The sequence below is a fragment of the Nilaparvata lugens genome, chromosome X, assembly GCF_014356525.2.
Source record: "Nilaparvata lugens isolate BPH chromosome X, ASM1435652v1, whole genome shotgun sequence".
Taxonomy (NCBI): domain Eukaryota; kingdom Metazoa; phylum Arthropoda; class Insecta; order Hemiptera; family Delphacidae; genus Nilaparvata; species Nilaparvata lugens.
The window spans coordinates 95,190,232-95,206,977 of record NC_052518.1 but is presented as its reverse complement, the minus strand read 5'-3'; the positions used below and the strand labels follow the sequence as shown (position 1 = coordinate 95,206,977).

The 16,746-nt window shown below is 32.8% G+C and overlaps 1 protein-coding gene across 1 annotated transcript; it reads right to left on the bottom strand.

Moving 5' to 3' along the window:
• Nucleotides 1-243: 243 nt before the first annotated feature.
• LOC111046580 (zinc transporter 2) lies at nt 244-16,425 on the bottom strand. Its single transcript, XM_022332160.2, has 7 exons — nt 15,934-16,425; nt 14,797-14,922; nt 13,329-13,491; nt 10,130-10,283; nt 7,570-7,756; nt 4,466-4,706; nt 244-865 (listed from the first exon to the last, which is right to left on the bottom strand). Exons 1-7 carry the CDS (start codon nt 16,183-16,185, stop codon nt 720-722), a joined length of 1,269 nt encoding a protein of 422 aa, XP_022187852.2. The 5' UTR covers nt 16,186-16,425; the 3' UTR covers nt 244-719.
• Nucleotides 16,426-16,746: the final 321 nt, after the last annotated feature.

The following is a 16,746-nucleotide window of genomic DNA, read 5'->3' as shown; positions in this document are numbered from 1 at the left end:
TATTTTATAATAATAAAAACTTCAATTTGTGTTTTCATTGTAAAAAATTATTTGGTTTTTTATTACAAATATAAATTATTAGACTCCTCCAGGCTTCTATCATGAAAAGTTTTTGCATTCAAACTCTGTAATAAACTTTTCCTACTGTATTTGGATAATTTTGTAAATGAGACTTATTTGAATTCGTAGTATGGCTTTAGAATCAGGATAAGAATTTCCGGTATAGAATAATCAATACACTTATATGATTGGAAAAATCATCTTTCAATCGACACAGAGTAGATCAACACATCCACTGGAAGACAAGAATAAAATTATTAATTCATCATATAATAAATCATAAATTTGTATATTTATAAGCATTCGTAACTCTATAGTTTTTGGGCCTAGCTTATCACAGCATTTGAATCATCAGCTAGAATCTCTACTTGAAACGTCCTTTGCATCAAAGTGTCTTCTTGATAGCCGATAAAAAATGAGCTTGGAATGTCCTCAGAAAAAATGTTCAATTTGAAGCAGTTCATGACCTGTTACATGAGCACCACACATTGGCCCGGTTGCAAAAAAGTCGTTTAAATTTTAACTGTGATTAATTTCACGATAACCAATCACATAAGGTATATTTGATAAGACGGCTTTTCTGATTGATTCTCGTGGAATTAATCACGATTAAAATTTAACCAACTTTTGTGCAACCGGCACATTGAGTTTGAGATTGATTAGAGAAGAGGATATTTGCATTGATCACATCCAATGTAAGCTTGTGGTCGATGCTGTTCCACTTGAATAGTGATCCGTTCAATGCCAAATTTCAGTCGCAGCATGCTTCTCGCCCGCTCCAAAAGCACGTCTCTATCCACGTTATCTGAAAAACAATGCAGTGCAGGAGCATCACTTCAAATTTGAAACGTTTATTAATACTTCCACAACATTCCACCAAACTTTTCAGTTTCAATCAATTACAAACAATCTACAGATGGAAGTTACTGAGATATTGCATTTATTCAAATGCTAATGAATCAATAATTATTATCAAATGAAAATCCAAATTAAATGCTGCAAATCACACCGAAGACTTCTACTGCAAATATTGACAACAGGGTAAACAGTTAGATGGAAATTCGATGAGCGCTACTACTCTATTATAAATATTAGGGCTGGCAAATATTGTTGAATAGTAGCGCTCATCGAATTTCCATCTAGCTGTTGTCAATATTTGCAGTAGCAGAAGTCTTCAGGGTGATTCGCAGCATTTAATTTGGTTTTTCGTTTAATAATAATTATTTATTACAAACAAGTTTTAGACACTTTATTTCCCACTAAAAACGGTTAAAAACTTGATGAAACACAATGCAGTAGGTAATTCGTAATTGGAGGTTGGTAGCATTGGATGCTATTTGAAGTTGGCTTCAATTACTGACTTAGTATTTCTATTAATATTCAAGTTTTATGGAGTGTGACCAAGAAATTCAATAGACCTACTTCAGTTATGTGAAAAATTGAGACAAGTTGCATAGAAACTGCATTCTATGCATGGATTCTGCAAGTATAAAACTGAAAAAAATATTGTCCAAATTATATAAAAATTGAACATAGAAGTAACATGTTTCCAACTTTTTTTAAAGTCGAAAAGAACTAACACGCATTTGCAGAGTATGAATACATTATTTATTGAAATTGAAAAATGAAACAAAACTTGACTTGCCATAGAAAAATAATGAAAACTTTTGCCCAGCTGGAACGAACAAGCCAGAGTCACAGAGATGCATTCTACTATGTGATCATATATTGAATTAATGTTGAATAATTTTGATACAGTACAAGGAGTATCCTTAATTTTTCTCTCCAATTCAGAGCTTTCTTGTAGGAATTGGAATAATAAATTATATATTTTAATGTTCAAAGCCAAATTGAGTTTAATTTTTTATGTAAATACGAATGTCCCTCACCAACAAAGTGAATGCCCAATTTATATCAGTTGAATTACATTTTTATTATATTGTTTGAATTGATTGATATTGAATTGTTTTATTAAATTACTGAGAGATGAACACATTGAAGCTGGATTCACAGACAACAGTGACAGTGAACAGTGAAAATATAATTGCCACGAGTTCTAATTGGACTATTGGACTATACTCAGCTCGGCCGAGCGAATATGAATAATCCTATTAGAAGATATGGGAATTGTATTTTTGCCATAGTCATTCAATTTCAGCTGTTTTACATCCATGAAATCAAGCTAGTAAACAGCTGATTGTAGAACAAATAAACATATGATTCTCATTACAGCATACTATACTGTAATAAAATCATATGTTTTCTTTACAGTCGAGTATGTTTCCTAGTTCCGAATTTGGAACAGCAAAACTGGTGAAAAAGCCGCCTTTTAGCGCTCCAGGTATAAGTTTTTTTTATAGAATGCATGTAGTAATGTCAGCACAAGCAGGTAATGTTTTCTATTTCTCAATTATTCTTTTCTGGATTATTATGACAAAAAATAGTGTAAGTTACTTGGACGTGAATGTCTTCTGCAGTGCTCGAATGAAATTCTAGTCGAGGCTAACGCCTCGACTAGAAAAATCATTCTCGCCTGCAAAACGGCCCTTCCCGTCCTTGTGACTTAAGATACTATTTCACTACTCTCTGGGTGGAAGTCCAGCTTAAAAATGCATGAATAGCGTGTGATGAAGAAAAACTGATTACACAGATTTAAACTCTGCAATTTTCATAATTGGAATGATTAAATTTTTGTTGTAATATGAGAAATTGTGCTTTGTGCTGTACTTGAAGATGGAAATTGATTTAATAGTATGTTAGAATTAGATTAAAATGATAGCTGAAGTCACATAAAAGGATTAGAAGTTGTCTGTAATGATCTAAGAATCTGGGAACTTTCATATTTGAATGGAATAATTTGGGAATGTCATAATTTGTTTTTCAACAAGAGGACCAGATAGCCACCAGTTTTTTACATTGTATTTTGGTGAGGGTCAGCAAAATATTCAGTATTTGACAGACGTGTTACAGTATCTAGAGAAGCCATGAATAAGTTGTTGTCAATTCAAAATTAGAAATATTTTTTGACACTGTTCATTTTACACTGTTCAAATTAAATAAATTTGACACTGTTCAGATGTATTTTGTGCATTTTGATGAATAAATAAATTTTCAATTGAATTCAATTCAATAGGCCAGCGAGTTATCCAATCTATAGTGAAGTCCACGTTATAATTGAAGTGTTTGATTAGCAATGGTATTGATATCCTTATCTATCATTCAACAAAGCGGATAGCGCTATCTCTTTCTCGCTTTGCTCTGTTGCCAGATCGTCTTTCAACAATGTAGAATTAATAATTAATTAACAACATATTTCAGCTTAATTATGAAAATTCATTATGAAATTATTGAGAAATATAATTTCTTGCTTAATAAAATAAATAATTGATTATTTTAAACGAGAATTAACCGTCAATATTACATCAATAAACCTTAAAACACTTCACTCACATGGACTACTTTTTAACAAGTTTATAAAATAGTATATTTCGCACCTAGAGCAGAAAATGAGATTTTTCCGGCTCGAAATCGGTTTTCAAGTCCGAGTCCGAGGCCTACGGCCTCGGACTAGAAAAGATTGAGAGCCGGAAAAACATTTTTGCCCGTGGTGCGAACGCTATTTTTCGCCACTCACAAAAATAAACAATAAATATATGAGAATAGTTGTTTACTAAGCACTTCCGAAAGCAGAAGTGGAAGGTGATAGCTCTAGCAAATCTGAGGTAATCTGAATATCAGGAAATTGTCCAAGTATTTTTATTTTTTATTCTGATTTGTCTAAATAACCTAAAAGATGATGTTCAATTATGTGGGAGGTTGAGTTTATACTTTTTTATTCTTTCAAATGACAATACGATGATATTATTATAAATGTTACAATTATTGAATAACGAACACAAATAATGAAACGTTTTTTGATCAGCTGTTTTTTGATCACCTTTCTTAGTTCCATGTTAGCGGCTGGAAAGGGTACTCTTTCCGGCCTAGGCCTGTTCTGACGTCAGACGAGAGTCGTCTGCAAACAATGTCTTTCAGATCTACGTAGGGACTGGAAAACAGCTGCTTTCTGTGCAGTGTGGCGAAAACAATATTAAAATCTGAAGTACCCTTTTTTTTATTTTTTAAAGTTTTTTAAAAAAAAAGGGTACTTCAAGATTTTTATATTGTTTTTACTAATCAATAAACGTGTATCAGCTACCGTCTATAGAAGGCATTGACAAGACAGAGGATCGGCAACGTTTTTCTCCTATGTTTCTTCACTGCCATTATAACGTGGACCTCACTATAGATTGGATAGGTCACTGGCCTATTTCTAATTTTGAATTGATAACAACTTGAATACCGTACAAGTTTATTCAACATATTTGAATACAACATATTTCAATATGATTGAATTTAAACTTACCCACTGTTAAATGTGCAGTAGCTACATACTGGCTCGACGTTAGGGTCCAAATATGAAGAGAATGGACAGTTTGAACACCCTCTAGATAAGCGAGAGATTGTCTCACGGATGCATAATCCAAGTGAGGAGGTAGACCTTCTAGTAAAATCCATAAGCTATCTATGATGACGCTCATTGTTGTACAGATGACTAGCATTGAAAATATTAAAGTGCAGATCGGATCAGCTATTTTGGCGTTTGGCTGCAGAACGGAAGAAAAAACAAATTAATAATAACAGATATAACAAATTAATAACAATACATACAGAGAATAAAAAGTGTATTTTTTATTGCACATCAGGCTGACATGAGCTTTCTGCTTGGCCGTGGGTAATGGGAAGTGCGAGGATGAGATAAGATGATCAAAGGTCCATGCCTAATCGATAGGATTCGGCGGGATTCGAACCGGCGACCAGGTAACACCAGCAGACTGAAGGGTGCAACGCCTTAGTCAACTCGGCTATCTGGCCCTATTTACAACATACATTCAATTTTGACAATATTCATTGTACATACTAATTTCAGGTTTTACATGGAATCAGTTTTAATTCGGAAAATTATTTCATTTTGTATGATTTACCAGCATCTCTAAATGTAAATATCTTTGGGACGGTTCAAGATAACGATGTGCTGTTAATTTTCTCTTGGAATTCTGTAGCAGAATCATGTATCACATGCCACCCTTCCCATTAAAAAATAAAGTGAATGGAATCAAAAATAGCGGACCAAAATTTTTAAGCCACATAAATGTAGTTTTTCAAATCGGATAGGATCCCTAATCAAACAAACAGTAAAATTATCCTTGTGAAAAAAAGATCAAGCCGTTTCCATAACTATGCTTACCAACCCAATATAGATAATCCAATCATCCTTATTTGAAGTGTTTGACAAATTTACAACAGAACTTGAGTTTGTGGCCTAGGCCCGACTTAACATAATACGATGATCGTTCCAGAATTAAGTTACAATATTTTTTATAGCTCTGTACATGGCAGGAAATGGTCAGGGAACTTTCTCCCAGATTTAGTGGAAGTTCTGTAAAATGTTCATGCGGATGCCATGTTTCATTCGTCAGTTAGGAGAAATCCAATATGGAGCTACCACTCACTTCTACCGCCAAATGAAAAATATGTAGTGTCGTCAGTTTTTTTTAACGGGGAAGAATAAAATTGCGACTGAGGGCCGGTTTCCGAGCTCGGAATTAAGCTAACTTCTAGACTTTAACTGGCTTCAAACTCTGGAGTCAGAAAATTGGCTTCTAAGCCCAGGACTTGAATTAGATTCTCGCCTCTTTCCGAGTCAAGGATTTATCAAAAATCGTTAGGTCTAGAACTTAAAACAGCGTGATTTTAAACCCTCAAATAAGGTACAGGTTTTAAAATTGAGTTCTGGACTTAAACTGAGCATAAACATCACAGTTATTGTTTGAGAGTAGATGAATAGCCAAATAAATGTCTTGGAATACGTAAATTATTTGGATTAGTGCATCTAATTTATAATTTATAGTTTGTAAGTCTATTTTAAAATAAAGTTCTGTCAGAATTATGCATAAAAACTAACCTTATTTTATGACTGTGACATAACCTAAAAGATTTGAAGAAAAATAATATATGGATTGACTTAGAATTTTATATTCCAATGTGAATCTTATTAATCAATGTCATATTCAGCATATAAATAATAAAAAAAATAACAGTAATAAATTATTATTCCAGTTTCTTTCAAAACAAATACGTTTTCCAACTTAATAGCCTACTAAAATTTTTATTCCAAAATCACTGGTTAGGATCAATGATCAATAATAGCATAAAGTAAAATGAAATGTTTATTCATTCATGTTTCAAAAGATTAGTTTTTGCTTTGAATAGGCCTACAAGTAATCGAAACGTATTTTGACGAAATAATATCATTACAAAATAGTTTGGAGAGCATGTTCATTTGAATTTGCCCGCTTCAATCAGATGTTCTACTATAGGCTAAAATTCTAACAATACAATAACAAAATATTGAGAATTTCCCTCATGATTTTTGCTTCAAGTCCTGGACTCAAATAAGTTGAGAACTTAATAGACGCCAGAGTTTAGAAGATAAATCCGTGACTCAGAAAGTCGATTTAGACCCGAGAGCTTATTTTAGTCCTGGACTCTGTAAGTCCAGAACTAATAGATTCTGAGCTCAGAAACCGGCCCTAAAATTCACGGCTATTTATGTAGTCTGTACGGCAACTTATGGCTAATTCCAATATTTGGAAAGAGTTGCTAATGAATTTTATCAAGCGTAAGGCTATGGCCGGTGTCTTCCGACGTCTTCGACAATGCTTGGGGCACGTGACGTGAATGGAAGGCCACTTCGTTGTGTAATGTTATTCTTCCTTCAACAGAGTATTGGTACAAACAAGAAGCAATTGACCTTGAAATAACCATACACACTACCTCGTCACCATACACACTACACAACTCGTGGTGAATTTCAGTGACATTATATTCTTTCCCGTTAAACAACGGATTATACTACGAATTTTTCATTTGGCGGTAGAAATAAGTGGTAGCTCGATATTGGAGTGTTCTAAGCTGACGAATGAATCATGACAGTCGCATGAAAAATTTACAGCATTACAACATTGCCATTAAACCTGGAAGAATGTTCCCTGAAAATTTCAGCCTTTTCCTGCCATATACAGGTCGATAAAAATAGTGTAACTTAATTCTGGAACGATCCTCGTAATAATAATAATACTGAGGGTGAAGCCCACATAATCTCTTAAGCTTGTGCGTGAGTAATAAGTGAGAGGGATGATGATAAGAGATGTCGACTACTTTTTAGGTAGTCTGGACCGACGGGTTATTGTCTTCTCCGAAAGAAATTCGGGGTGGCCGTATCTATGTGATTGAGCTGTGGTCAAAAACGTTTGCCCCTGTCGAGAATCGAACTCGGTTTCTCTTGATTATCACTTACTCCAACGAGCCACCCATAATAATTAATGAGAGAAGAAACTATATTTGATGTGATCCCTGCATATTTTTACATTTATTGAATAAATAAAATATATTTGAAAATGTACTTACGTAATAATGTATGATACACGCGGAGACGAGAACTCCAACGCTTTGTACCAAGTCTCCTATCACATGGATTATTGCAGCTCGAATGTTGATATTTTGGGCTTTTAAATTGTTGTGCATATTATCGGGAGAATTATGACTATGGCAATGTCTCAGATCTTCACCATAGCTATGTAGCAGAACTCCCATTCTGAAAAGATAAAATTCAAACATAAAAAATATGTCATTGAATATTAAAAAGGTAGAACGAATTATTCATTAATGTAATTTCAAGTCATATTTCAACAGCAAGCTAGAAAAATTGAAAACTCGACAATTATTGTATTATTTTTCTGTGTATTTATATTTTGTTTATCAAGTACTTGGATTATTGATAAAATTCAACATCCATAGATTATCATCCATCAACAGAATCGTTTCATTTGTTCTGCTGTTATTAGATTAAAAAAATGTACCTATTTCTTATTTTTAGAACTCGTGGTTGGAGCTCAATGCTTCTTTTACCAGTCACGCCAAAAACTATTGTATTTTAATGATTATTTTTATTTGTAAAAATATTTCTTGTATTTGGCAGTAAAATAAATAAATAAAATAAAATTTATCAGATATTGATTCACAAAAGGATGATACAAGTTCTGAATATTATACTTTATGCTTCAATACATTTTTTATTATAACTATAAAAAACGCAAATTATTATGCTACAAATTCGATAATGATTAACTACAAACATTTGATAATTGAGAAGTAATTTTATTAGCATTTGCTTTTGAAAAATTCTAATATAATATCATAACTATGATAAAATTTATTTAAGAATATTAAAATTGGGAATAAATATTATATTATAAGGTACTGGATTATTATTACATGATTATTATTACAAACAGTCCAATTTTTTTAGCACTCATGGTACTACATGAGTAAACAGATATTGTAGATGGGTTGTTGATTTTTCCATAGAAGAAAAAATGAACCACTTATGGGCAAATCCACTTTTATTTTGTGATTAATGTCTTGCTGTGGTAAATACTATTTTATTCTGTAAGTGTTAAATATATAAATATTATAACAATATAATTATATTTAATATATTATTTATTTCCAACTTTAATATTCTTATTTAGAATATAAAGAAGTACTGAGTACCGGTACACAGAAACTTCACTTAAATTTACAGATCAAATATGTTATCTTATGTTTTGAAGGAACGGATTCAAGGATCCAAAGTTTCACAATACCTCACACGTCAACCGAAGCTTATTGTGTGTCCCAAGTATGTTAGTTGTTAGTATGACCAATACCTGTGTCCTGTACAAGGTCCAGGAGTTTTCCCCTATACTAACATGCCATTCCTCACCTGGTTGTATGCAGCCAAACAGAGCCCTTCTTCTAGCCCCTAGTCTTTCGCAATTCAGTATGATATGCTTGGCAGTTTCTTCAGACTGATTACAAAGCCTACACATCTTACTTTCATTTCTGAGTCCAAATGTATGGAGATATTTCCTGTAGTGGTCGTGTCCAGTTATCAGAGCAATCAACTGCTTGACCTGACCTCTACCCAACCTCACCAGCCAGCTTATGAAGTAAGAGCTTGCGTCTGCTAGCAGCCTTAGGCTAACGTCCACTGGAACCGTATTCAGCCAATCCGTTTGGCCGTTGGATCGGACGAATCTGCCGGTCGTTACATCGGCCGAATATGGTCGTCCATTGGAACCGTTTACGTCAGTCTAGTTCAGTAGTAGGCTGGTTGCCAATTATTGAATTAACTACTATCATAGCCACCAAAATTTTTCATAAACAATAATTATATTGAGATTTTGAAAACTGAATAAACAAATATTCACTAAATTATAATAATCATAATAATTCATTATAATAATATAATATAATAATTCATTATAATAATCTTATCTTCAGATCCTATTTGTTCAGCAATCTTTGTCCACAGATTCCTTTGAGCATCACGACGATGATATCCTTTGTCTCGCATATCCCACAATGGAACATGCTCTTGATTATTGTGAATTATTATTTATATTGTATGAATGCAATGATGAATAAATAACTATTTGATTTGAACAAAGCTTATCAACTTTTCATTGTCCATAGTTACAACTTCATAAAACAGAACAACTTAAAAAAAAAAACACAAAAAAGACTGTGAAACAATTTTGAGGTTAGGATGATGTTGTCTCAGCTCGACTTCGGCCGAATAGAGCCGTAAAATCCCATTCAATTCGGATCGAAAACTTGATCGGCTGGAGACGGCCGTGCACGACCGTGTGAACCTGTTGCAATGGACGAGCATCTATAGCTTTCTTTGTTGGGGGATCGTTCGGACGAGTTCGGTAGTTTTCGGCCGATGCTAGTTCGGACGAAATCGGTTCCAGTGGACGGCCCACCTTTTGTCAAGTGCTTGACCAGGGTGACCTTGCCATTGCTGGTGATGTAAGTCCCTGGACCATTTAATTATTGTGGAAGGCAGTTTCAACATTATAAGAATACGATTTATTTATTTCGATATATCTATCTAAAATTCTAAAATACTCAATATACTTACACTAGATTACTAACAATCCCAAACAGTGACACAAACAGCATTTTATTGGAGTCTATGACGAAGTCCTTATGCATTATTCTTATCACAGAAACATACATGAAATAAGCAGACAGAATCCATATCACAGCAACACTGAACAATACAGCAATAACCTCTGCAAATAAAAATTGAACAGATCAGAAACTCAGACAATCATAAGAAGTTGAGATTTGAATAAATTGTGATTTTCAACAAGGGATTTACAGTTTCTCTTAGTAAATAATAGTATTCCACTATACAATAGACATTGCTTATCAAAGTCTACAAAGACACTTGAAGACTTCTGTTTATTCGACTTAATCTATTAACAGTATTTAACTTGTATATACTATGCTCTGTTCTGTAAATAAAAAAGAACATGTTGTCTTATGTTCAGCGGTCCCAGATACATAATAGATTCAATACACGATCCAGTCAGATGTTGCATCTGTCAAGATGTAGAACAGACAAATCATATACAACATACTTTGTAAGTGGTGTCAATTTATTCAACAAGCTTCCTGCTGGAGCCAAGATAGTGTCTGATAAAGCTTAAAAAAGGAAATTGTTTAGTTTAGTTGAAAGGCCCTATTACTCGATAGAATTTTTGGACTCCAACTATGATATTACATTCTAGTTTATAGTTCCTGCCTAAATGGATTTTATTTGATGTATTTTTTTATATTTATTCAATTAACTCTGTACTTGACAACTTCTGTGAATATTTATGTTTGACAAGATCTTTTAATCATGTATGAATCTATGGATCAAATAAATTATTATTACTATCGACAAAGCATCCTTTTGTATGTTTATAATTATTTGTACTTGTATATAATATGTCTAAGTTCCAGTCACTAACATGTTATAAATGTGAAGCCTCCAACGGTCTGGCCAGAGCATCGGAAGCATTCAGTTAAAAAATCAACTTGTCGGCGAATATGATCGAGTTGAAAACAGTGAAACTAATCTAGTCGTTGAGAATGATCAACAACAAAAGTGATAAGTGGAAGTCAAAGAGTATAAAAACATCTTTTATTTACTAAATTCGACGAAAATGAAGTAAACATTTTGATTATCGATGAGTAAGTACTTTGACATTGAAACCTATTTCAGCAACGATCGAGTCAGCATATTTTGTTGTTAAGAGGATTATTTATTTATTTATTTGAGATACACATGAGAACACAAGGATAATATCCGATAATTGCTCTCTTAACACATAATACAAGTAAAACAATTTGAAATGCAATATTTAATACAAATAATATTGAAAGAAATTAAAAGTTTTTCTGAAAAATATACATTACAGAAAGTTATGAGAGTTCAAGATATAAAATGTATAAATAATTTACATTAAAATTCGATTTGTAATATTATTCACTCTATGAAGAAATAATAATTATTGACGACGATGTTCAGATGTTTGAAAATCGAATTTCAATGTCAATTATTTATACATTTTAGAACATCTTGAACTCTCATAATCCTCTTAACAACATGATATATTGAAAAAAGTTGAAAAGTCTTTAGTAACGTAGTAACGAAAAAAGGAACAGAATGGGAGCTTGATAAACAGCTGTTTACAAATATTTAATATAGAATCAGAACCGTCCTAGAAAAGTATGTTGTTCCTATCTTTAACTATTGTAGGAAATTTTATTCTAGATTTACCATAGATCATTTTGGAAACTATTATTATGATTATTACATGAATGTGAGTGGAACTTAATACAGGCTGTAATTTAACAGTTTGATTTGAGAATTTTGCAGAGAAAATAGTCTGATTATGACAGGCCAAAAGAGAACCTATTTTTGACGAGCGCCAATAATATTGAAGTAACTCCATCTGTATATGTAGCAGTTACAAGGATATAGTTTCTAATGAAACTAGCAGAAGACAAGGAGTCTGTCACTTAAAAGGCTGTGCAAAGGCTAAAAATAAACTTTTCCTACAGGTACCTTGGAAAGTGGCCATTGCTGCACTGATTACAGAACGCAAAGAATCACTTTTCGGCTCTAGTGCGCAAAGTATTACTTTGCGGACTCTTAATACTAAGGCCCGGTTGCACAGCAGCCGGTTACATTTTTAGAAATTAAGATTTATTCAAATTCTCAAATTAATTGGATTAATTTAATTTTTAATTTGAATGAATTATCGATTATTAATTTTCAATTGGATTATCAAGTTTAAAATAAATTAAAGTTGTTATTAATTTATACAGACAAACATTTGATGGATTTCAGCCATCATTTTACCCATCATCAACCACTTCTCATATTCAATGGTAACTGTAGGAAAAATTTAATGTGAAATACGTGCGCAAAGTTCCTCTGCTGCACTCAAGAAACGAGCCTACGGCTCGGGCGTAAACGGTGCACAAATAAATATTCTACTCGTGATATTTTTCAAAGTTTTTCGATTTGTATATCATCAAGCTATCAAAATGAAAAAGTTTTATCAGGAAAACATTTTTCTTCCCGATTATTACTTTTTGAGATATGAGCGCCTGAAGTTTTAATTTTTGGGACAGAACATTTCAAATTCGGTAACAGATAAAACAATGAGATTTAGAGGATAGATTCTTCATGGTATTGTTGATCTAGTAAAACAAAAATTTTCTGAAAATATCCATTTTTGGAAAAGTTATTCAATTTACCAAAAATAACTCAACTAAAAGTTATTTTTGGATATTTTTAGTAAATTGAATAACTATCTTAAAAACTGATATTTTCAGAAAATTTTTGTTTTACTAGATCAACAATACCATGAAGAATCCATCCTCCAAATCTCATGGATTTATATCTTACCGAATTTGAAATGTTCTGTCCCAAAAATTCAAACTTCAGGCGCTCATATCTCAAAAACTAATGATCGGAAAAAAAATGTTTTGCTGAGAAAACTCTTTCATTTTCATAGCCTGATGATTTATACAAATCGAAAAACTTTGAAAAATATCACAAGTAGAAAGTTTATTTTAAGCCTTTGCACAGCCTTCAATTTTCCCTGAAATAATAATTGGAATCAGATATACACAGAAACTAAGATTGATAATATTCAAGATGGACACAGAATCAATGTTCATAAATCATCATAATTTCAAGTTATCAACTATAGTTGGTATTTCATATATAGATAATCAACTATACAAGGTATTTCATGAATAGTTAATCAACTCACCTACACGCTGGAATCCAAAAGTGAGATGTTTAGTTGGATTTTGCTGACCTATCCAAATTGCGAATAGGCTTATAACAAAACTAATGAAGTCAGAAAATAAATGTGCAGCATCCCCCATAATTGCTATACTACCAGCTAGGTGACCACCGATAATTTCAATAGTCTGAAAAATTGAGAAAAAGTCATAAAACTTAGCTACATCACTGAAGAATGATTGGAATTAATAGATTTATTCTCGAAACTAACAAACATGATAAATTAAATATTCTTAAAAGAATGTTCAATAGCAAATCAACATAATTCAATAAATATAACATTATGATAATCATCATTACATAATACACTAGAAAAACGCATGGAAAAGAAGTCGTTTGGAAATAATCGAGAATAATAGTGTACCTATGTCCAAGTAGTGTATGTGGTTTTTCGACTCAGAATGTTTTCAGTTCATTAATTTTTTCTTGTTTGAAGATGTGTAAATACCATCTCAAGTTTATGAAATAGAATTACAGTACCTTTTAAAATTAATAAAATAAGAATACAAATTGTAACTACTAGTTTCGGTGATCACACCATTGTCAGGTTATGAAAATAAATTTCCAATTAATGTTTACTAATAGTTTTGTTATTTGAAATGACATTTATTTCTATAACCTGACAATGGTGTGATCACCGAAACTAGTAGTTACAATTTGTATTCTTGTTTTATTAATATTTAAAAGGATACTATAATTTTATTCTATTTTATAAATACAAGAAAGTAGCCCTGAATTCATACATTTTAAAACCCCATCCCAAGTATTTGGACAAAAACTGAAGTGATGACAAGTCGCATAGTAAAACTTGATTAACATTATTTAGTATGTAAGTTTTGAATATTTAGATTGAATACTAGAAAACTACTTTATTTGATAATTTTAATGTATAAAAATCAGTCTCTTTCAAAAGATGTCTAGGCGTGCATTGATTACAGTAAGAAAAATATGTTAACAGGTGGTGTGCAAAATGTGAAACAGCTATTTTTACTTTCTGCACACCACCTATTTCTCAAAGTTATAAGGAGCTCTTTAGGCAAGGCTATATAAGAATTTTTCACAACACTGTGAATTATTCTTTGGCTGTTAGTTCTTACAAGGAGAATCAATTAATCCAATATACGCTCATGTATTGCAAAATTTTCATTAACAATGATATATAAATATAATATATTGCCAAGGATCAAAGGCTCCAAAGACAAAGTTATATACGAATGGAATGTCCTTCACAACAATGGATACTGGATGTAAATCTTTGCAAGTAAACACAATTCTATTTCTATTTAGAATCACCCAAGTAATTTAAATGTGATCGAAAGTTTGTTAAAGGCAATGAGCTGCGAAACGTAGATGTGTTTTTCAACTATAAAGCAATTCTTTGGCGCCGGATTTGTATGATCTAAGAAAATCGTATTGGACAGAGACAGACATACCATAAATAGAAGACATGTTGCTGCCACCGACATAAGCTTCCAATAAGCAACTTTGCACTGCGTCGTTAGAGGTATATGGCAATGATCAATTGTTGTGTCTTCCAACATCTGATGGTTGAATCCGTCCTGTTAGAAAATAATCAAGTCGTTAGTCAAATAATAAAGCCACTAATTTTTATTTTATTTATACATTTATTCATTCATTGATACAATAAGTACATCATCAAAATGATAGGGAGAGAAAAAAAAGGTAACCTTGTACTATTCTTCTCCCAAATTTAGACAGGGTTACACATAGTCCGAAATAGATTAAGTCTTGCATATTAATTGATTGCATATAGTTGTTTAATACATCAAAATAGTGTTTTAATGGATAGGAATTGATCAAGTGATTATTGATCTTTACTATTATTAACTCATCACTATGTAAAAATATTGACTGGAAGTTCCCTACAAACTATTCATATTTTTAGTGGATTCTTAAGTCCGTTGCTAGCTGTAGGCCAAGTTTGCAATTGTTTCATGTAGTGTCAGATATCAGCTGTCACTTAATTTAGTTTTCTTTGACTTGGAGGAATATGCGGCCCAGAAAATGGAGGGAGATCAGCCAATTTCAGTGATGGATAGAGTTATAGGTAGTAGCACAGTTGCCAATTTATCGATTATACTCTGTCGACTCAATGCTTTTAGAGAGGAAACTTCGTAAGTTTTACATTCTCTTATGAACGTTTGAACACTCACTAGAAATTAGATAACGCTTGCCGATTCAGAACGGTGACATCGCCGCAGCTGTATCCTTACCGCTGTATGCCTTCTCTGCTGCGCATGTCCCTCCAAGTCAAAAGTAATTTTGAAGGGAGTACAGATACCAAAGTACCAGCAGTAGTAGGCTTGTTACCATGCAGTAGTAGCCTTGTTACCTAGCTGTAGTAGCCTTGACGGTGTCCTAGATACTGTCGGTCTGAGGACGAGGTGACAACTAACAACTTCAGTGGATACTATAAAATTCAATAAGATTGACTCTGATAATGAATTGAAACTGTTTCTCAGCCGTGGTACTGAAAATCGGATCATTATTTATTATGCCTCGCGGGTATGCTAATAATGAGAATAATTAATCACAAAATTAGTACTTACTACATCGTTGAGAAGTGGAATATCAGCCCCATCAACACTAGAATTTGTTGATGTCTGCTTCTGCATAAAATGGTTCTGGACCAATTCATCATCCTCGAAATAAGGTTCCCCTCCTGTAGGAATATCATGCCTCCAAGAAGAATTTGCTGTTCTCTTTGATTCAACTCCATTGCTTTCATTATCGTTTCCAAAGCAATCAATTTCACTCTTCTTGTCACAATGAAAATCAACTTTAGATGAAACACGAGACATTAGTAAATCTGACAGATCAAATAATTTCAGAACAGTCAATTCGTTCAATTAGAATATTGTAAAGAATACGTACTCCTGCCATATCAAAAGCACCATTCGATTTTAGAGCAAATAAATAAGTAACAAATCATTATTATTTCTATCAATAATATTGGCCATGATAATAATGTTAACACAACTTCAATAATAACAAAATCAACACATATGTTTGGTGTTTAGGTGACAGCTGACTGCAGACAAAAATAACCTCGGTTCAGTAACTTACAGGCTGTAGCTAAAGGCACGGCAACCGGCTACGCCACGGTTTCATGAGCTCATGTATGACGTCACTGGATGCAAAAGTTATAGTGATTGATCCACGTTATAGAGTCAGCACCTGATTAACATTGTAAGCTTCACTGGCTCATCCTCTACTGAAGATATTTTTAAGAAGCAAATTGGAAAATTCATTTTCTCCTTATTCATCTACATCCTATTTGCTGTAAACCAGGCCTTGGCCAAATCAGTTTTCAGCAGTTCAACTGACCTTTCTGCTGCTTGATCGACGACCATTTTCCCTCT

Coding starts and splice junctions, on each gene's coding strand:
- LOC111046580 (XM_022332160.2), bottom strand. CDS start 16,185: ATGTCTCGTGTTTCATCTAAAGTTGATTTTCATTGTGACAAGAAGAGT. Junction 10,284..13,328: donor TTTTGGATTCCAGCGTGTAG/GTGAGTTGATTA, acceptor TTTTATTTGCAG/AGGTTATTGCTGTATTGTTC. Junction 866..4,465: donor TACTGCACATTTAACAGTGG/GTAAGTTTAAAT, acceptor ATTGTTTTTCAG/ATAACGTGGATAGAGACGTG.